Source organism: Pongo abelii, chromosome 1, assembly GCF_028885655.2.
Source record: "Pongo abelii isolate AG06213 chromosome 1, NHGRI_mPonAbe1-v2.0_pri, whole genome shotgun sequence".
In the NCBI taxonomy this organism is placed as follows: Eukaryota; Metazoa; Chordata; class Mammalia; order Primates; family Hominidae; genus Pongo; species Pongo abelii.
Genome location: NC_071985.2, coordinates 53,074,295 through 53,098,447, shown reverse-complemented (window position 1 = coordinate 53,098,447; position 24,153 = coordinate 53,074,295). Strand labels below are relative to the sequence as shown.

The 24,153-nt window shown below is 34.0% G+C and overlaps 1 protein-coding gene across 12 annotated transcripts in view; it reads right to left on the bottom strand.

Moving 5' to 3' along the window:
• KCNT2 (potassium sodium-activated channel subfamily T member 2) overlaps positions 1–24,153 on the bottom strand; it is a 393,821-nt gene that overhangs the window by 267,867 nt on the left and 101,801 nt on the right. For 11 of the 12 annotated variants that reach the window (XR_008510934.2, XM_054523897.2, XM_054523917.2 and 8 more), the window contains 2 exons: positions 8,197–8,276; positions 5,791–5,890 (listed from right to left, as the gene is read on the bottom strand). The exons of the other annotated variant lie outside the window; for it this stretch is intronic. Coding sequence is in view for 10 of the 11 variants with exons in the window: in XM_054523897.2 (XP_054379872.1) it covers positions 5,791–5,890; positions 8,197–8,276 (180 nt within the window). In the remaining variant the exon portion in view is untranslated. The remainder of the gene's footprint in view (positions 1–5,790; positions 5,891–8,196; positions 8,277–24,153) is intronic. 12 annotated transcript variants of the gene reach the window in all.

Here is a 24,153-nt window from a genome sequence, read left to right as displayed (position 1 = left end):
TCTCCAATGGAAAGACATACTTTTACCAGTTTCCTTAACATTAAATTGGATAAATACATAGAAGGAAATGTATACATTTTGGTAAAAACTAGTGTTCAAACCCTCCTTCATAAAATGAACTTATCATAAAAAAAAGAATGTGGGATCTAATCTGCACATTCGTAGATAACCTCCAAAATGAGGAGTGAAACCAAAACTGACAGCCAAATTATAATTTCAAATAAAAACTTAATCTCATTGATAAAAAAACACTAGGAGGAAAGAAAACATGCACAATAATATTTATTTCAGTATTATTTATAGCAGGAGAGTAACTGGAATCTATCTGAATACCTAACAAGAAGAGAATTTAAGTAGCAGATGCATCATCATCAAGTAAAACAACAAAAACATTACAAATGAGGAAAAAGTCATTAAAATATTACTTTAGGTCATACCAGTATGTATATGTTATCTATATGTCTGTGTATAGAGAGAATTTGTAAATGAAATCTTTAAAAAATGCTAAAAGTATTTATTCTAGGTGTTGTGATCTCAGATAATTTTTACTTCCTTGCCATATATATCTATATTGTAATATGCATGAAACATTTTTAAATAATAAACAAATTTCCCTTTCCAAAATATAAAAAATTAAATAAAAAAATGCAAACCAAAACCCAAATATATATCATTCAGTTATTCTGAATTAGACTATCCTGTTGATAAAATTCATGTGTGAAGCATTATTATGAAAACTAAAGGAACCATACCAAACAATGGAAGGAAAAGCAAAAGTTAAATATAGGAACTTAATAATGTAGCCTCAGTCACTTTTCCCAGAACACTTATGAACTGTCTTAAAAGTAGGAAAATAGAGGGTAAAAATGTGAGAACAGCTTTGGCAGAGGAGGTGGGAGTCAGGAGGTGAATATGTTTAGCAGAAGAACAAAGCGTTTGAAAGTAATAGGGTTAACATGCAGGACATAATTCATATGAAAGGATATGTTGCTCACAAACCCAAGATGAACTCAAAGACTGATAGCTCCAAAAAAAAAAAAAAACTAATATAAGCTTGTAATGTATTAACAAATAATAAATAAAACAGGAGGGTAAATTATACAACTCCCCTGACCAATATACACTAAAATCTGAATACTAGATATGATACTAAGCCCACATTTCAAGAAGAACATAAAATATTTAATACACATCCAAAAACCAGGTGACAAAAATATGAAAGCATATGAGTCTTGCCAATATGTTAGAAAGACTTTTCAGTATTTGAATCCTTTCAAAACATTGGAAACATTTAATCCCAGGTTAGACAACCAACTATCAAGGATGTTACGGAGAAGACTGATAACTAAGTCTTTGAAAGAATGGACATTAAGGACCCTTCCATCGGACATAACGTTGGCTGTGACAGAGTTGGCTCTTTAATTAACATTCATTCTCCCCCTTCCTTGGCATAGAGTCAAGTGCAAAAAAGTCACTCTTCAGTCAACTACATGTCTCAGTCTTTGTGTCAAGGTATGATGATATAACTGGTTCTCATGTGGGACCTGAGTGTGAAGCACAAGCAAAAGTGATGTTTGTCATTCGCTGGCCAATAATTTTTAAAAACATATATGCCTTCTCCAAGCTCTCTTTCTCTTTCTGAAATCATGATGCAAAGATTCTGGTCTTAGGACAACACATAATCACAAAATGCAGGGGGCTTGTACGTATAATACCTACCATGTTATGGAGTGTGTGTGTGTGTGTGTGTGTGCACGCGTGTGTGTCTGTGTCTGTATATGTTTGTGTATGTGAATCATTATATGGAGAAAAGGTTCACAATGACCAAAAACACCAGTATTAGACTCCAGTAAACAAAAAAATGCTTTTAAATTTTTGAGATTTGTTAGAGAACTTAGTCCTACTTCAATCTAAAAAATAATCAATATAGAAAAAAGAAGAAAAGGTCTGCATTAAAATGTTCATTCCTATGGATCATCAAATATTTAAGAGCTATTGTCAAAATTATATTTTCTTCCCTTAATAGTTGTTATCCTGAGGAAGAAATAATATTTAAAATTTGAATTTCACTTAAACACACCATTTGCTATATTAGGCGTTGATTTTAAATGGAACCCAAATACCATAAAATAGAAACATGTTCATGTGCTTCTTACCTGTGTCTCTATCACTTGATGTTAAAAACTAATAATCATTTGAACAATTTTTAAAGTAGATACAGATGCATGAGTTTGGACACAGTGATGAACTGTAAGCATCAGCAGGCAATGAGTTAATGCTGACGGCTCATCTTTCAGTGTAATTTATAAACTACATGCTGCAGGTGTGCTTCCTTTCCTAACATCTTTAAATCATTTACTACACATTGTGTGTACATCACAGTTTGCCATTCACACATCATATATTAACAATAAAATTCTTTTCATATTATTCAGTTTTCCCATATTATAATGTTTTCATATCAGTTTTGATTCCTGAAAGGGATTTAAAAATAAAGCAAAGCAGCAGAAAATATCTGCAGACTTATCATGTTAGAAGCTCTAATTAAATAAATCTCTTTGCTTAATTAGCCTCATTATTTTAAAATAGAGCCTGCACCCATAAAGGCGACTTCTGTTTTTCATTAACCAATACTGCAATGACAATGGGAACTAAACAGAACATTGTATTCAAAATGGAACCATAAATATTTTTTAATTACTGTAATCTGATTTTTCAAATGTATATCCTCTACAATTATGGCCAAATATTCTTAGTGATATTACATAGAAGTTAATTGTAGGAAACTTTGTTCCTCTTAATGTTTTCAAGTAATATAATTTTACTCTGCTAACACCCACCAAATGCCCTTTTACCCTTAGAAGGATTCCATCATGCCTCATTTTATGATTTTCAGGTCTCGCTAGTGTACTTTTTATTTGTAAATCACCACATTTTAAAAATAATTCTGATATGATTGTAGAATAATTTGTTACATGAACCATTTTATTAACACTGACATCTCCAGGCAGTAGTCCTCAATCATTTTTATTGTGCAACACACTATCAATAAAATTGCTGAGCATCATTTCATTAATTCAGCAGTATTCACTGACCTACCAAGTCCTACACTTAGTGTGAGAGCTACAGAGGAAAACACGGCATGGTTCTTGCCCTTGGTGAGCATATAGAAAGGACTGTTAAGTGAATGGTAAAATCAAGGGCAATGCTTTGGCTGTTGTGAGAGAAGTATGTGGGAGAGCACCCAGAAGATACTCCTAAGCCAGAGTGGAATTGGGCTACAAGGCACAATACCCATAAGGATTTTAGATTAACTGTTATCCAAAAAGTTGTTTTCCTGAAGGCCCTGGAGTCCAGAAGCAAGTCAAAATTGTGGGTTGTGAGGAGCAGGAAACCTAATTTCCCAGAAGAGGGAGAAGAATGTTCAAAGGCCCAGAGGAAGGGAGATCAAAGGTGCATAAGCTACTTCAAGTAGTTCAGCATAGCTGGAGTAGGGGGCTGATGAGGTGGAGCAGGCAAAAGTTAGATGATTAAGGAACTTCTTTTACTCATGTATCCATTCATTCATTTAACAAATAACTATTGTTTGCCACCTTGTGCCAGGCTCTGGGGATTCAGGCAATGATCCCTGCTGTCATGGAATATCCTCTCTAGTATTCATGGAATACCACAGAAAACAAAATAAATGAGTAAAATTAGGTACAATACGTAAAAGAGAAACAGGCTCTAGAGAAAAAAAAGAAAAAGAAGAAAACTATTAAGGGAGTCTTATGAGGAGATTACAATGTTAAATAGGAAGCTTCATATTATCTGAGGAAGTGTGCCTTATGTTATCTGAAGGAAGAGAATCCTGGACACAAAGAAACGCCCCTATGAAGGACCTAAGCTGGGTGTGTCTGGTATGATCAAGAACAGAGCGAGGCCAATGTGGCTGGACCAGACAGAATGGGTGTGGGATGAGTAGTGGGTAGTGAAGTTATAAAGCCATGGTAAGTACTTCGGCAATCAGAGCAGAGTCTTATCAAGATGTGACTTATATTTTACAGAAATAGCTTCTACATTAAGAATCTATCAAAAGGGAACAAAGGTTCAATTAGCGGGATTAATTAATTAGGAAGCTATTGCAGCACTCCAGGTGTGAGAAGGTGGCTTGTACAAGCATGGTGACATTGAGAAGTGATTGTGTCCCAGGTTTATCTTGAAAGTAGAAATGATAGAATTTTCTAGGGCGTTTGTATATGCTGCAGAAAAGTAAAGAATGGATTCTAAAGCTTTTGGTCCAAGCAACTTTTAGGATGTAATTGTTATCCGCTGAAATGCGGAAGGCTGTGAGTAGAGCAGGGTTTGGGGGAAGGATAGAGTTTTCGTTCATTGAGATGTGGAAGAGCACTGAAAAAGCTAATTGGAACACGGTGAGTCTGAAATGTCTGGACATCAAAGTACTAAAGTTAAATATGCAGTTGGAATTTGGGAGAATAGGAACACGCTGATTTCCTGTGGCCACTGCTTAAACAGAGATAAAAAGCATGATAAGATTAGTCCTGAGGGTCTCAAAGCAGAGTGGCAAATATGAGAAAACCTCTATTTCTTCATATATAAGGTGAGAATAATAAGATGAAATATATACCGAAAAATAACACATATAAGAAAACTAGTCTAATGACAGAAATAGCAGGAACTCCAAAATAAACAATCTTTTCACAGATTAAAAGTTCCCTAAGGGTACTGAATGTTCCTATGCATCTCTACATCTTTGCTAATAGCAATGTGACTGGTACATGCTAAGTAATAAAGATACAGTGAAATATTCATATCTCATTAAATAGTTTTATAAAGAATTATCATAGATTATTAAATAAAACTTCACTTATTAATCTTTAACATTAAATAAATACAAACCTTTAAACAAATACAGAATCATTTTTACTACCTAAACAAGCTGAGGGGTAACCAATTCATTTAAATGCATATTATGAGCTCACTTTCCATTTTACTTTGATCATTTCATTTTTTAATTTTCTTAGGGCAGACTTGCACATGAAGAAATAATTGTACAGATGTTAGTCATCAAATTAAGTTTTCAGCTTTGAAAATCATTGTAAATTTAGTAGGCTTGACAAGGGTCCAGGATGATGACTAGATAAATATTATGCATACAATTACACACCAGTACCTTTTCCTAGTGTTTCTAGCAAAAGGCAGAGCCTAAAAAGGAAAATCCACAAATGACTAGAAATATAATTTAATAAGAGCAACACAATTATGAGCACAAAATAAGTCAAGTGAATACATCAATGTCATTTAACTCAAATAAGATAAAGAACTGCACAGGTTAAAACTGAGTCTTGAGATAGTTATCCTTCCCAATATATGATGGAGTGTTTCCACTGAAGGTTAATAACTACTTATTATTATGAAAATATAAAACTGTCATGCAGTAGAGTAAATCTTTTGGGAATATCTGAAAATCAAGAACAAAAATGCATTTGGGTCTTTAAAGAGACTTATCCATTTTAAAACAAAAACTACTTAATGCACTTTGGCTAGCAATAAAATTTTATGCCTAACAGTCCAATATTAGCATCAGACAAACAGAAAAATAATAAAAGATACTTACAAAGAACCTACAAGAATTATGTAGTGCCTGTAAATCAGATCAATTTTATTTGTGACAAACACCTAAAATGCCCTTAAAAATTAAGCTCTATACAACATGCTTTAAATTTAGAATGTGATACAACTAAAAATAATCAAAATAATATTGTTGAAGGTCAGAAAAAGGTACCTTACCATTCATTTCCTTGTGAAGGGTTTTCTAGTAGTACTCGGATTATGTATAATAAGCAGCTTAGTAATTTGAGAGAAAAATTGAACAGGCGTATCCTTAGACCTTTAAACAAATGATAAAAGTTTGATTTTTATTTGAACTTAGTTCACAAAAGACTAAAAAGAATTGTCAAAAATATCAACTTTAAATACAGCACTTAAATTGTATTTAGAAGCTACACTACTATAATTGTCTAAACTCTCTGAAGTTCTTGGTGGCTGAATTTTAATTACCTGAATATTGAAACAAAAAGCGAGTTTGACAGAATGCTTGAACTGCAAATGAGAGTGCATATTTTATAAAAAGACTAAATCTAGATTTGAACATTCAGAAGCCACAAAATTTGTGTCCAATCGAGGTTGATTAAAGTATGTTTATAAGTTTAAGCATTTTATATATCCATAAATTTTGGGATAAAGTTTGGCTAGAAAATCTAGCTGCTTACAAATTCACAAGCCAAGTTATAAAACTTATACCTTCACAGAATCTTGTAGATTTGATTATAAAGAAATTAATTATATTTGTATGGTTCTATGTTGTATATTTAATAACTATATAATTATAAGACATACCAATTATATACTTATATATATTATTTATTCATTATATAATAATATATATTATATAAGTATAGAGAAATCTTAATAGCATACACTGAGAAACACACACACGATCAATCTCTCCATTTCTGTCACATACACACGCATACGTTTAAAGTTCAATAAATTAAATTCTATTTTTAACTATTTAAAATACCCATGAAATCTTAAACTTTTGTGGGAATTAAAACTGCCATGTATGTATCTTCTAAACTGTGTAGGTCACAATTATGCAGCCTGTAATATTCAATGATGATGAAGAGTATTTAAGATTAAGCAAAATATACAAGAAGTCTGATTAATATGAGCATTATCTTTCCTGTAATTACCTTGTGATATCTGATTCATGCATTATGAATAAAATTTTGATAAAGGCCTTCCTATAATTATTACTTAATAAAATCTAGAAATGAAATGTCACTTTTTTTGTCCTACTCTGCTGTTGTGAGTGTACTTGTGGTAACAGTTCTTACCAGTAAAAAGGTTAATGCTTATCATTTGTGAAATTTTTCCTAGCTTTTCCAATTAAAATGCTGAATACCTTTTATGGGTTCACTTCCTTAAAGAATCTTTCAAATTATTAAGAAATTGTGCTGGTTTTATAGAAATGGGCCTCCTCAAATAACTGCTTAGTTGCAGCTGACTATGGGTGAAGTATTCAAACAATGCATCCACCTTTTTTGGCCTGGAAAGATAGGACTGTTAGTACTGAAATAAGGGAAACTATTCAGATGATGTGACCCCTTTAGGTAATATCTATTTATGGAGCTTCCTTGGATATTCTGAACAACCATGTTAGAAAAGCATTAGTTACTAACAGTCTTAACCTTGAGGCCCGCCTGTCATTAAGACTATCTGAGCAGTATAACTTAAATATTGAAATATTCCATATCATCAGTATTTGGATAACTTCCCACAAGTCAAGCTTCTCTCTTTGAATCCTACCTACAGAGGCACAACTTAATTTCGACAAGAGGATTTGGAGGTCAAAATTCACAGAGCTTAACGTCTATACCAACTAATACAGGCCTCTCCATTCCTTGTGACATTTTAAGCAATGACCATGAAAAAAAATTGCATATTGGTTTATTACATATGGCTTTTTAAACATATATGGCATTGTGGGAAGCAACAAGCATCAGCGGCACTCCTAACCTTGAATAGGCTCAGGAGGACAGTTACTATGCCAATTTTGTATTCTTGAAGTTCTACTTTGTTACTTTCTTACATTTGTCTGATGATAAGAATCACTGGGATGTTAAACACTTCCTGGCTCAAAATCTCTAGGCTAAGAAAGATAGGAATCTGTATATTTCAGTGCAACCTAGATGTTTCTTATTATTTGGAATGATTAGGAAATATTAAACGTTCCTTTCCCTAAATCAGACAATTGTTTCCCATTGTGGTCTGTCAGAGCTTTTTGAAAATACGATATTTAGAGTTAAAACGGAAGGACCCTCATTTAAATTATTTTCCTCAATGTTTATACTAATCCAGGTAGTCCACTCAGAAGTCTACTTATTAACATGGAATTTGGAGAATTGAAGATGTTCAAGAGGCATTAATATCACTATATGTAGTGCCTATACTTTTCTAAAATGTTACCACCTGCTGGAAAAAATAACCAATTTTATTCCTCTACCACCTGCTGGAAAAAATAACCAATTTTATTCCTCTATCTAAAAAGTATTTTGCAAAAGATCACACAGTTGAAATATTTTGAAGTCAATATATGTATGAACAGAGAGGGGAATGAAATGAATAACTTACTTGATCTCTGGTTTTTTATGAAAAATAATTTTAGTCTTTCTTTAAATGTATTTTCATTCATATAGAATTCAACTTGTACCCTGCAAACAGAAAATAAAAACATGTAAATGTATGTAAGCAATCATATCTTTATTTTCATGAAGATCAACAAATATAAATTGATCTGTAGTTCTCTAATTAACTTAAAGAATAATATATTTTTGAAATAAATTATTTGATTTAATGCATTATATATTTTAGTAAATTCCCTGCCATGGAAAATGAGAACTGAGTAAAGTACTGATTTAGAGAGAAGCAATTATTTTCTACTTTTAAAGATAGAATCATTTTAAATATTATACACAGTCAATTCAATTATTTGTATTAATGAACGTAATGAGTGGCATGGATTATTCAAAACAGCAATAATGCAAAAGTCTTTAATATGTGTGTTTGAAATGGGTTTGAATCAGTGCTTTCCCCATTTTTTTCCCTGCTGTAAGAATTAACTGACGTTTGAAAAATTCAGTTTGGACACCACCACGCCAGATCTACTTATTCAGAATTTTAAAGGGCAGGGCCTAATAATCAATTCTTCACTACACCTAGAGCCTATTTAGGACACCATACTCTGTAACACTTTACCTTCCTACTTATGGATCAACCAAGAAGTAGCAGTGGCAAATAGAACTGTTAAGGTTACCACAGGTAGATTATAAAGCAAACAACTCAATTAATAGACTGCATATTATATATTTGATCCACTATACAATAATATCAACAGTCTAAAATAATAGCAGTACTTTAATAAATACTCTAAGTTCTAGCAAACAGTCTCCCTTTGAGAAGGCACAATTAATATTTTCAAAATACTAGGTGAAAAGAGAAATCTTGTTCAGTGCAAGGTAACTTGTAAATATAATACTCAATTTCCTTAATCAGTCTCAAATATATTATGAGTTAGAATTTCAAAAACAGCTAAGAATGGATTTTAATGTTTACACAAAAACAAATATTTAATTTCATTTTTCCTAATATGGTAACATTTTGAAAATGTAATTCATGTAAGCCAGATAAGATTTGGGGGTCTTTTTTTCAGGGGGGAGATTTTTGGTTTTGTTTTTTTTGCAAGAGTAGATACCTTAGAGAAAACTGGGAGAAAAAAAACACCTGACATTACAAAGCTGCTCATGCATTTGAGAAATATTTCACTACTATATTATCTCATAAACTCTCTACTACCCTGCTTATTCAAGGAAAACCATGAATAGTTTAAAAGCAGTTTCTTGTGTCACAAAAGCAACAGGGCATTTTTTTTTTTATTTTACTATACTTTAAGTTCTGAGATACATGTGCAGAACGTGCAGGTTTGTTACATGGGTATACACGTGCCATGTGTATGGTTTGCTGCATCCCTCAATCTGTCATCTACATTAGTTATTTCTCCTAATGCTATCCCTTCCCCAGGCCCCAGTGTGTGATGTTCCCAACAGGGCATTTTTAAAATTAATTACGAATTAAGCTCTATGTGTTGTATCTTCTAAAATACTTGAATGTTCTTTTATATCTTCTCTCTAAAGAATATATTTCTATTTTTATTTCCTCCTTATCATATTCTGACTTACTTTGTTTTTTCTTCACCTTATATATTAAATGAAATTGTTTTAAAGTAAGCAAGATTCTCTTTAGTTGATAACTTCTCCAGACTAGAAGTTGGAGAAGTTCTTTAGAAGTTCTAAAGAAGCCACTAAAATGGCAATGATATCTTTTAGCAGAACATTTCCATCTGTACGCCCATGTACATGCGCACATCCTACAAATCTACATACATATACATACTACAAAAGTCCATGCACACACATACAGAAACAAAACTTCATCGGTGTCTTGGAAATGCATTATTGGATCTGTTTCCCTGTTTATCAAATGAAAAGTCAGTTCATTTTAAATATAGTAACTGTAAATGGTGAGATAAAGCTAAATTAGTTGAAATTTGTTATGGCTACCTAAGCAAATTTGAGAGGACATACGGCTATTCCACACATAATTCAGCAAAGGCCATGCAGATTTGCTTCCCAGAATTACCAAATTTATAAGAATGAGTCCATTTTTCAGATAATATTGGAGTTCAGTACTGGGTATGTAACAGAGGCGCCTTTTTTTGTTGTTTTTTTGTGAGGGAGTCTGGCTCTGTGGCCCAGGCTGGAGTGCAGTGGCGGGATCTCAGCTCAGTGTAAGCTCCACCTCCCGGGTTCACGCCGTTCTTCTCCTCAGCCTCTCCGGTAGCTGGGACTACAGGCGCCCGCCACCACCGCGTGTTAGTCAATTTCCTGACCTCGTGATCCGCCCGCCTCAGCCTCCCAAAGTGCTGGGATTACAAGTGCAGAGGAGCATTTTTTAACTAAAATGAGATCATCTAAAGCCTTAACAAAAATAATGAGGAATCTGGAAAACATATCACATATGGAAAGGTAGAAGAAACTAGAAAGAATTCATAATTATGAAGAGTTAGGAGTCACAGTTGTCTTTAAATATTTCAGTTACCAACATTATTAAAATAGAATGACACGTGATTCTCTATTAAATAGAACTAATGTTAGATAAATACACGAATTATGAATGAGAATTATCCAACTTTGAAATGGCCATCAATGTGGAGAGCTCGCCAATGCCTATAAATGTGCCAAAGGCTGGACAACAGCATGCGAGCCACTGGCTTTTTTTTTCCTGAGAGCAAAGGCAATTTTGCATGGTGTGAAGTCTCTCATTAAATAATTTCTTAATCCCAATTTAATTATCAAATTATGTGAAGTAAAACTCTTAATGAATCTGGCGATCTCTCTGAGTCAATATAATCATTGAAAAACATGGATTATATTAAAACATGAAATTATACAACTTTTAGAGTTGTATAATTTCATGTTTTAATATAATCCATGTTTTTCATAAACCTGAGAAAAACAAGAAATGGGGAAAGGATTCCCTATTTAATAAATGGTGCTGGGAAAACTGGCTAGCCATATGTAGAAAGCTGAAACTGGATCCCTTCCTTACACCTTATACAAAAATCAATTCAAGATGGATTAAAGACTTAAATGTTAGACCTGAAACCATAAAAACCCTAGAAGAAAACCTAGGCATTACCATTCAGGACATAGGCATGGGCAAGGACTTCATGTCTAAAACACCAAAAGCAATGGCAACAAAATCCAAAATTGACAAATGGGATCTAATTAAACTCAAGAGCTTCTGCACAGCAAAAGAAACTACCATCAGAGTGAACAGGCAACCTACAAAATGGGAGAAAATTTTCGCAACTTACTCATCTGACAAAGGGCTAATATCCAGAATCTACAATGAACTCCAACAAATTTACAAGAAAAAAACAAACAACCCCATCAAAAAGTGGGCGAAGGACATGAACAGACACTTCTCAAAAGAAGACATTTATGCAGCCAAAAAACACATGAAAAAATGCTCACCGTCATTGGCCATCAGAGAAATGCAAATCAAAACCACAATGAGATACCATCTCACAGCAGTTAGAATGGCAATCATTAAAAAGTCAGGAAACAACAGGTGCTGGAGAGGATGTGGAGAAATGGGAACACTTTTACACTGTTGGTGGGATTGTAAACTAGTTCAACCCTTGTGGAAGTCAGTGTGGCGATTCCTCAGGGATCTAGAACTAGAAATTCCATTCGACCCAGCCATCCCATTACTGGGTATATACCCAAAGCACTATAAATCATGCTGCTATAAAGACACATGCACACGTATGTTTATTGCCGCATTATTCACAATAGCAAAGACTTGGAACCAACCCAAATGTCCAACAATGATAGACTGGATTAAGAAAATGTGGCACATATACACCATGGAATACTATGCAGCCATAAAAAATGATGAGTTCATGTCCTTTGTAGGGACATGGATGAAATTGGAAATCATCATTCTCAGTAAACTATCACAAGAACAAAAAACCAAACACCGCATATTCTCACTCATAGGTGGGAATTGAACAATGAGAACACATGGACACAGGAAGGGGAACATCACACTTCGGGGACTGTTGTGGGGTGGGGGGAGGGGGGAGGGATAGCATTGAGAGATATACCTAATGCTAGATGACGAGTTGGTGGGTGCAGTGCACTAGCATGGCACATGTATACATATGTAACTTACCTGCACATTGCACACATGTACCATAAAACCTAAAGTATAATAATAATAATAATAATAAAAAATAAGACTTAATGACAAGTATAAACAGTAACACACGTAAAGTGTGTAGCATAGTGCTTGACATACAGTAAGTATGCAAACTAGAAACTATTGTCATCTTTAATCAATATATGTCATTTTTCCTCTGAGATGGGTATATTTTAAAAAATCCTCAATAGGGCATTGACTGGTAACAGTTCATTGTATTGCCTTTCTTGGAATATTTGCATTTTAATAAAATTAGTTTGATGCCATGAGAAAAAAAAAAAAAAAGAAATTATACAACTTTTTTTTAAAGCCAAAAGGCAAGCAAAATGTTTTTTGATACAAGACTTATATTGGGCACAAAAAATGTCCTTTAGGCTTACTGGTTACGGTATAAAGTAGAGCTTTTTTTTTTTTTAATTTGATTTAATGATAACTCTTCCCAGCAGCAAGGCATGTTAGTGATAGCGTGTACTTTTGAGACCTTCCTCAGCACCAAACAGTTTTTTAGCACCCAGGTATTTAGTTGAGTTTAGTGTTTACCCTTCCCAATGTTTTTCATGATTTAACTTATTTTAAACATAATCTCACTGCTTCCTTTTTCAAGTTTAAACTGGTTTCATCTCCTCCCTCCATTCCTTCCTCCCTCCTTTCCTTCCTTTAATCTTGCCTCCCTCTCTTCCTTCTTTTCTTCTGACCTCCCTACCTCCATCTAACTTTACCTGAATTTACTTACATCTAGTAGACTATGTTAGTGTAATCTTTCATGTACTCTTACACTAAGTTAGTGTACTCTTTCTGGACCTTCCCCAGAACCACAGAGTTTTGATTTATGGCAAATCTGCTCTCATCACTTTTTAAGATGTCATTTTTGTCAAAGGCTTATACAAAAGCTAAAATTTAAGGTAATTTTGTTACATTTATTCGAACACCATAATAGCAATTTTATTTGATTTAAAAAGATACTGGAATTCCAATCATTATTAGGTGGTATCTTCTATTGAAATATGTTCTTACTATTTAATAGTCATTTTTATGTTGATCAACAACATTTTATTTGGGTAGATGCTATATATTCTTTGTAACACTTATTTCTGGCTATTTTATAATTTTGGTTGCTTTTTAAAACTGTTTTGTTCCAATCTTTAACTTTTTGGTTTTGATATTGGAAATGGCTACCATGTTGACCTCTCTTACATGTGATTTTTTTTTCACATTTATTTATTTATTTTTTCCATTCCTTTAATTATTTATTTATTTATTTATTTATTATTATTATACTCTAGGTTTTAGGGTACATGTGCGCAATGTGCAGGTTAGTTACATATGTATACATGTGCCATGCTGGTGCGCTGCACCCACTAACTCGTCATCTAGCATTAGGTATAAGGACATGAACAGACACTTCTCAAAAAAAGACATTTATGCAGCCAAAAAACACATGAAAAAATGCTCACCATCACTGGCCATCCGAGAAATGCAAATCAAAACCACAATGAGATACCATCTCACACCAGTTAGAATGGCAATCATTAAAAAGTCAGGAAACAACAGGTGCTGGAGAGGATGTGGAGAAATGGGAACACTTTTACACTGTTGGTGGGACTGTAAACTATTTCAACCATTGTGGAAGTCAGTGTGGCGATTCCTCAGGTATCTAGAACTAGAAATACCATTTGACCCAGCCATCCCATTACTGGGTATATACCCAAAAGACTATAAATCATGCTGCTATAAAGACACATGCACACGTATGTTTTTTCACATTTATTACGTTTGCTAGACAGACAGTTATGGACATGTTCTTTAATATTTCTACAGTAAGACCTCACTTAATGTCATCCATAGCTTCTTTGCGACTTTAAGAGAAATGATAGATAGGCCAGGCGTGGTGGCTCACACCTCTAATCCCAGCACTTTGGGAGGCCGAGGCAGGCAGATCACGAGGTCAGGAGATCGAGACCATCCTGGCTAACATGGTGAAACCCTGGCTCTACCAAAATACAAAAAATTAGCCGGGCGTGGTGGGCACCTGTAGTCCAAGCTACTCGGGAGGCTGCGGAAGGAGAATGGCATGAACCTGAGAGGCGGAGGTTGCAGTGAGCCGAGATCGTGCCACTGCACTCCAGCCTGGGCGACAGAGTGAGACTCTGTCTCAAAACAAAAAAAAAAAAAAGAAATGATAGATAACAAATCCAATTTTACCATAGGCTAATTGATGTAAACAAGAGTTAGGTTTCTACTGGCCACAAAAATGTCACCAAACTTCTAAATAAAGACCAAAATACTTTTGATATTAAACATTGAAATAAATATGAGCTATACATACATTCAAGAAAGATTAGTGAAAACAAGCAAGGTTATGTACCCACTTGTTCCAGTTCAGGGTGGTAGGTGGCCAGAGCCCATCCTAGCAGCTCAAGGGGACAGGCAGGATCCCACCTGGACAGGACGCCATCACATTGCAAGACACACTCAAACATCAATACTCATGCTACGATCATTTAGACACACGAATTCACCTAACTTGCACATGTTTGGCATATGGGAGGAAACTGCAGTAACTGAAGAAAACCCACGCGGACATGGACAGAATGTGCAAACTCCACACAGACAGTCACCCCAATCAGGAATAGATTTTTTTTCTCAACAATGTTATAACAAAACAGTGTTGAATTAAATGGCATTATTTGAGGAACTACTGTGTTTGCATTTCATTGTTTATGCCCTACTACATTGACCAGCACTTTTGGGGGGAAAAAAGTCAAATAATTGTGGCGTCCCTTTCTTATAAGAGGATGCCTCTAGTGTTTTAGCAGTAATTAATTACACTTGGCCCTTTGTATCCGTTAAGTTCCACATCTATGTATTCAACTAGTTGCGGATAGGAAATATTTGGGAAGAACAAAAAACAACATCTGTACTAAACATGTACAGACTTGTTTTTCTTGTCATTATTCCCTAGGCAATACAATATAACAACTATTTACATAATTTTCATGTTTTATTAGGTATTTAGTAGTACTTAGGTACTACTAAGTGCTATTTCCCTCCTAATTTTCCTAATGATACAGACCTGTTTTTCTTGTCATTATTCCTTAGGCAATACAGTATAGCAACTATTCACATAACTTTTATATTTTATTAGGTATTATAAGTAATCTAGAGATAATTTAAAGTATAATGGAGGCTGTACATAGATTATTATGCAAATCTTATGCCATTTTATATGAGGCACTTGAGCATTGTGGATTTTGGTATCCACAGAAGTCCTGGAACCAATCCCCATGATTACTGAGGAACAATTGTATTTTGTTGATCTTGGGATTGCTTAAATATTTACACTTTACTAAAACTTATATCAGTAATGGATGGGTATTGATTGTTATTAAAAAAACCTACATTGAACCTATCAAGTTAATATTATATTGTTGCTTTTCATGTACTGATTTGGTGAATTACTTCAACAGTTTTCCTATGATGCAATTGTTTTTGTCTATCCTGGAATAAGTTGTCTTTGTGATGGTAAACTATTCAGGTAATTTACTGTTGGATTCATTTTCCTATACTTTTTCAGGTGTTTTTCTTCTACAGTCATAATGATGTGATGTCTTTTTTAGGTTATTCTAGTATCTTCGAATATGAATTGAACAACTCCAGATTTTTCTATGGTCTGAAACAATTTAGATACTGCAGAGTTGTTTTTTGCAACTGTCATCAATTTTTCCTAATGATATCAACTACCTTAATGTTGTTTTAATTTGATACTTTTTTTTTCATTTTCCTTTTATTCTTTTGTTCTGGTACTTGAGTTCAATGTAAAATTTACCCGGAGTCTTGTTAAAATGCAATTTCCCTGATTCACTCTTAAAATTCTTATTCAATAAATTTAAATTAGGCCTCATCATTTTAATAACATGAAAAATAATACTGATCCAGGCTGTCAATGCACCATTCTTTCAGAAACACTAGTTTGCTTTTTTCTAGTGCCAGTGCCTTGACACCTATTTAGGATATCAAACTTTTGTGGATAGTCTCTTTTAAATCTTATAGTAGACATAGATCATTATCAGAGGAAGGTTCTTCCTCTGTGTCTACTTCTTACTACCAAGTGCCGTTTCCCTCTCTCTTTCTTCTAATTTGGCAATATTGGTCATGGAGTCCATATATAAGATTTTTATTACTGTACTCATCTCAAACAAGGGATTATCTGCCTGGACCTTCTGGTCTCAGCAGGCAGATTCAATGGATGCACAGAAGTCCTGTTCTCTATTTATTTAATGTTCATTGTCCTTTGAAAAATGTACATCTGAATGGCGAGTTAATATACATAGCTCCCAGTACAACTTGCATTTCTAAGAACTTTTCACCTGGAGTTATTTCTGTGCTTCTAGACTGTGGCATCCTGCTAATTCCATGTTTGGTGATCTGACTTTGATCAGTAAGGAGAAAGTATACTGCTAAGGTTCTCTCACTCTGTTTTCACTACTAACAAAAATAAAAATTATACCTTCCCAAATATATCACATTATTCTCAGTTTACTCCTATTTTCTCTAAGGTCATTGTGATGGAATGAATTATGTCCCCCTAAAAGAAAAAGTTCTAGCTCTCATGACCTCAGAATTCAAACTTATTTGGGAATGAGGTCATTGCAGATATAATTAGTTAAATTAGTATGAGGGTATACTATAATAGGATGAGCCCTTAATTGAATATGACAGATGTCTTTATAAGAAAAGAAAAACTTGCACACAGACACATATGCAGAAGGAAGATGGTCATATGAAGACAAAGGCAGAGATTGAGTTATACTTTCAAAACTCAAGGAACACCTGGGACTACTAGAACCTGGAAAAGACAAGGAAAGATCCTCTCCTAGAGCCTTAGTAAAGCCCAAGGCCCTGCCTACACCCTATGTTCTAATTTCTGGCCTCCATTACTGTCAGTCAGTAAACTTCTATTGTTTTCAAGCACCAAGTTTGTGGTGCTTCATTGTGGCAGTCCTAAATATAGTCTTTTTCTATAATGGTGACAATACCAGTTCTCAGTCATACCACGTTCATTCATTAGAATGTAAACTCCATAAGGGCAAGGGCCATATTGAGTTTTGTCCATGCTTATATCATTAGCATCCCACATACTAGTTAGGACTTACTGGACATTAAAGATTAAGAGATAAATTCCTGAATGAAGGCATAATGTGGTAGCCAATTTTTTCTTTGGTACAAACCATGAGGACTCTGAACTAATAGTATGGTAGGAGAGATAAAATCATCTTATTTTTCTTCCTTATGTTATAACATCTGAGGATGCAAAACTTGGGTTTATGGTGAGGTGAATCCTTGGGAACTCTTTCTTATTCCAACTTAATCTACCTTATGATTAATGTCATTTCCCCACAGATTTTGTAAATAGGTTATGAATTTAGATTTTATTTGTTTTTTTGTTTTTTGTTTTTTTTTTATTAATACATAGAATTTATTAAAACAAGCAAGGAGTAACATATGTTTAGATGCACAGTGCTTTTTTCTGCAGTTGGCCATTAGACCATAAATGATATTTACAACTTCTGTCTTCTGATTTTATTTATTTGTACCTTTAGCTGTCTATGATTTTAATAAACGTTTATAAAGAAAGTATACTATTATTAATTTATTTGATTTTTACTTCAGTAACGTAGATATCAACTTCACAAAAAAAAGAAACTTTGGGTCAGACATGGTGGCTCATGCCTGTAATCCCAGCACTTTGGGAGGCCGAGGCAGGTGGATCACCTGAGGTCAGGAGTTCTAGACCAGCCTGGCTAAAATGGTGAAACCCCGTCTCTACTAAAAACACAAAAATTAGCTGGGTGTGGTGGTGCATGCCTGTAATCCTGGCTACTTGGGAGGCTGAGGTGGAAGAATCACTTGAACTTGGGAGGTGGAGGTTGCAGTGAGCTGAGATTGCACAACTGCACCCCAGCCTGGGTGATAGAGTGAGACTCCATCAAAAAAAAAGGGAGGAAAGAAGGAAGGAAGGAACGAAGGAAAGAAGGGAAGGAGGGAGGGAGGGAGAGAGAGTCAGAAAGGAAGAAAGATAGAAAGAAAGAAAGGAAGGAAGAAAGAAAGGAAGGAAGGAAGAAAGGGAGGGAAAGAAAGAAAAAGAAACGTTGATTCAAATAATTTTAGTGACTGGCCCAAATTCATACAGCTAGGATGGGGACAGAGTTGGAACATTGGTCTTTCTATTCTTTTTCTTGCTTCTTGCCTTCTTAGCAAGTTGAGAATTTATTAGTAGTAAGAGAATTCTAGAACATTTGTAAAATATTATAAAAGAACATTGTAAATAACAGATCTACCCACAAATACTGGGCTATACCCATAAATAGTGGGACATGTTTGTTAAGGTCTGCCCTGTGATTATTGACTCTAAACCAGATTCCTATCCATTTCCAAATATTCATACTTAATTTCTGATAACCAACAAATGAAGGCTTGTCAAACACAACAAAAACAAACATAGACAAATAGGAATTAATTAAATGAAAACTCATCTGTACATCAAAGGAAACAAACAGAGTAAACAGACAATATACAGAATGCCAGAAAATATTTGCAAACTATGCATCCAACAAAGGACTAATATCCAGAATCCACAAGGACCTCAAACAACTCAACAAGAAAAAAATATAAACTCTTTAAAAAGTGTGCAAAGGATATGAACAGACATTTTTCAAAAGAAGGCATACAAACATATGCAGCCACAAACATATGCCACCATGCTCAACAATGCTAATCATCAGAGAAATGCAAATTAAAATCACAATGAGATACCACCTTACACCAGTAAGAATGGCTACTATAAAAAGTCAAAAAACAACAGATGTTGGAAAGTTTGCAGAGAAAAGGGTGCACTTATACACCACTGGGAGGAATGTAAGTTAGTACAATCTCTATGGTAAACAGTATGGAGATTTTTCGAAGAACTGAAAATCAAACTACCATTCAATTCAGCAATCCAACTTCTGGGTATGTACCCAAAGGGAAAGAAGTCATTCATTATATCAAAAAGATACAAGTACTTGTATTTTTATTGCAGCACTACTACCAATAGCAAAGATATGGAATCCACCTAAGTGTCCACTTAATGGATGATTGAATAAAGAAAATGTGGGGTAGATATAGATACACACACAAACACACATACACACACAATGGAATACTGTTTGGGTATAAAAAAGAAAAATAATGAGATAATATCTTTTTCAGCAACATGAATGGAACTGTAGGCCATTATTCTAAGCAAAATCACATAGAAACAGAAAGACAAATATTGCATATCCTCACTTATAAGTGGGAGCTAAACAATGGGTACACATGGACATACAGAATGAAAAACAAGAAATCGAAGACTTCAAAAGGTGGGAAGGTGGGATGGAGGTAAGGATTGAAAAATTAATGGGCACATTGTTCACTATTCAGATGATGGGTACACAAAAAGCTCAGATTTCACTACTACACAATATACCCATGCAAGAAAACCACACTTGTTCCCCTTAAATCTATAAAAATAAAAGTAAATTAAAATAAAAAAGAAGGCTTGTAAAAAATAAATAAACAAGTAAGCCTCCTATCCATTTTTCATTTTAAAAAGGTAGTTTTGGGCCGGACGCAGTGGCTCATGCTTGTAATCCCAGCACTTTGGGAGGCCGAGGCAGGCACATTGCCTGAGCTCAGGAGTTTGAGACCAGCCTGGGCAACACGGTGAAAGCTCGTCTCTACTAAAATACTAAAAACTAGCCGGGCATGGCGGCAGGTGCCTGTAGTCCCAGACTCAGGAAGCAGAGGCAGGAGAATTGCTTGAACCCTGGAGTCAGAGGTTGCAGTGAGTTGAGATCGCGCCACTGCACTACAGCCCAGGTGACAGAGCAAGACTCCATCTCAAAAATAAATAATAAAAAAAAGATAGTTCATGCTCAAGTGCTTCCAATGAGTTTCCACCTGGTTTCCAACCTCTACTCTATGTACACAGAGAAACGCAATTTAAATGTTGTACAATTTTTCCTAAGATATTTCCCAACTTCTTTTTGCCATCTAATTCTTTTCATAATTACTCAAGCCTAACATACTCAACACCTTTAGTCAGTAACATCTTATAAGGAAGGAAGGATTAATTTTGATGACATTTAGTAGCATTGTCTGCATTTTAAAAATACAATTCAAAATAATGTCAGTTTTGGAAAGGGAACTGAGCTACACACACACATGGAGACACACGTATATGCACATATATGCATGTGTTTATATATCTTACATATACCTATACAATGGCATGTGGTGTAATGGTAATGAGGAAATAAAATGGGATAAATAACAACTATCAATTTCTTTTATTAGAAATATTATCAATAGCCCCTCAATAACTGCACTGACTCTCCTTATCAGCCCTTAGTAATCACAACCTGCAGGTAACTGGAAATAGTCTTGTGGTTTCCATGGTAAAACACATTACAAAATCAGCCAAGAGTACTTTTCTATTAAAGTACTCTTTACTGCAAAAAAGTATTTCTTTTCTGTTAGAAAACTCACATCCTTATGTTCAATGTTCATTTGCTGGGCCAACTCTCTGTACTTCCCCATTTTATTTAAAATAATTAAATCCAAGCAACCCCAATTTGATTTAAATCTAAGCATGAGAAGCAAAATAAAAAGAAATCTAGAATAATTATAAAGGTATGTTTTGTCATTTGTAAATTGCAAAGAGATTCCACCTCTTCATGCCCCCTGCCCAACTGTATGAGGTGGGCAGGCCTGAGCCAAGCCATTAAAAAGAGAAGAGAAAAGAAAGAAAAAAAATGCAAAGAATAAAACGTTTATTCATTTTTATTCTGTTAAATGTGTGATAAAGAGCAGGAAAAATATACAGAATTTAGGCCTGTAATAAATTATGTTTGGTAAGGATTACATATCCTTACCACTACCACCTCAGAAAAGAAAAGAAAAAAAAAAAAAGAGCAGATGCTCCTAAATTATTTCCACGTTTTTCTTCTTACCCCACCTCCACTCCTTCCCATTATTTATAAACACACAAAAGGCCTCAAAGGTAATATACATACATACATAAGTACATATACATATGTAAACAAACATACACATGAGTATGATTACATACATTATAGATATATAAAGCTGTTCATCACAAAACTACTTATAAGCTTATAATATGACTACAGGCACCTGCAATCCCACCATAAAACTAATAGCTTGCCAATCAAAACTCTTCATAACTACAACACATAAGCCCTCTTCTTCTTTTCTCTATACATAAGAGTATAGAAAATACCACGTAATCTCTAACTCAAATGGGACTATTTCACTAGTCATTGTAAAATCTCGAAGGAAAATATAAAGATGCTGACAGTCTAGGATTACCAGGAATGGCACAGTTAAATATTATAACAAAGTCCAATATGGGGAGAAATATATGTGTTTGTGGAGAGGGAACCAATAGATCTCGATCAGTTGGGCTATGTTCAACAGATGAGAGTTATTTGTATGAAACTGGAAATTACATGAACACACTAATATGCAGTGAAGGAAGCACTTTCCTTTTTTTAACACTTCCCACCAAAAACATACGATTTTAAATCAGCCCTCCAAATCGTCTCTTCCATTTTGCACTTAACTGGGAGAAGTCATAATTCAGTAATGGGCAAAGCTCACTGGAACACATGTATGTCTTTAGAATTTCTCTTAGTATGTAATGCACTCGCTTAAGTTACGACTTTTAATAGGCAAATTGTATTGCGTGGAATACATTTAAAGTCAAGGTGACACAATTTGAAGGAAGAAGGGAAAACGGTCACAAATATTATTTCAGTTAATACAAACTTACGACAATACAAATGAGTTTTCTAGGGAAATATGTTGTGGAAAATATGTTTCCACAACATTTGTATGTTAATTTGTTTATTCTGTAGTATAGTGTAAGAGCTAAAGAAGATGAGCATGAGCTTTGGATATGCATTTGATTACCAGGTCTGATAACTATTCTCTGTAAAATGCAGGTATTACTTCCATTTCACAGGATTGCTATAGAAATTCAAAAAACATAGCATATATGTAAAATATACAACAAAGCAATGACAACTCATAACTTTTATAGTGTGTTGATAATACAAAACTTTCCTAAAATAAACGTATAATTGGAAAAACAAAAACTGTGGTTCATCTATTTCAATTTGATGTGGTTGGTTCCTACAATAATCATTTACTTGGGAAAAATAAGCATATAACACAATAAAGAACTTCATTATTTACTTCAGAAAATGCCTACAGATCAATTTATTGGAGACAATAAATAATCTGCTCACCTGGGCAAACAGATCACTTATCAAACAGTAGCTTACTCATTAAGACTTCCTTCAAAGCCCTCACTTTGTCAAGAACTTTTACCATTCTAAATCAGTTTTCCACCTTGAAAGATCTGCCTAATACCACAAAAGCGATCCTACAGCCTAATAAACAGCTCAATTATAACATCACTCTCCTGAAATACTGTTAAAGCTTACTCACTAGGTGAAGATAGTTTGAGCAAACATAATTTAATTCATTAACAGGCTTTCTAGTGACATTTCAATTATTTGTTGTTTATGGTATAAAGGGAGCTTTCCCACACCTGCTGTTCCATAATGTAATTATTTTTAGTCAAAGTAGATGAGGTCTATGTCATCATTTTTAATAACTGCAAATCATTTCTCTATAATAATATTCACCATTTAATCACAAATCCCCTACTAATGGATCCTTAAGTTTTATTTGGTCTCATAAATAATGATTAAAACATCTATATTTTACAAAAAAGAGATGAGTAAATAATAAATTTATTTTCTATAATTTTATTAGATAATGTGAAATCTATATGTTATTTTTAAATATATGCATATGTCAAAGAATACATCAGTAATCTAAAAATCTGGTGATCATATTCTCCCAATTTTAAATAAGCCTCTTTGATGAAACCATCTCAATACAATTTCCCTAAACTATCTAAGAAATTGATAATGATATAGTTAAAATTTGAAAATGTTACACTTGAGAAAAATTCACCATCATTTCTATCAGAAAAATTATCCAGAACTTGAAAGTAGATGAAGGCAATTACTAGGTGCTCTTTCTTTTTTTTTTTTTTTTTTTTTTTTTGCACAAAAACTATTACAATTTATTGAATGATTTAAATACTGCTCTAGCACTTATATATAAAAATCATATCATTTAAACTTGTTTTCCTTTTATATTTTCATGATCATTTTATTATAAATGGAACAAGCTGGGAAAACATTTCATGACTCTTCTAATTCATGTCTTGTTATTATCCAGTCCTCCATTGTTGTCTCTAATTTGGTAGCTGACTGCTTTGTTCTTTCAATGCAGTGCTGGACGTGGCTTTCTATTTTCTGTGGTATTTTACAAATACAAACGAAAAGACATTAATGTATAGAGTTTTGTCTAATAGTCATCCAAAGGATTTCTGCCTAATTTAAAAAGATAATTTCAAAGGTTATGGTTTATGGGCCTGTAGAACTAGGGGTTGGTGTGGGGTGGCGACTGTATTTGCGGAAGTTCAGGTGGAGGGGTAACTCAGCAATTTTATTCTATCATTGCCTAGAATTACTTAGCTTAACAAAAGCTCCTGGATCAGTTTTAATGCATTACTGTTTCCCTCATTAATTAATGAGGTGTATAAAATTTCTGACATGTTCTCATGTTGTATTTATATAAAGGATA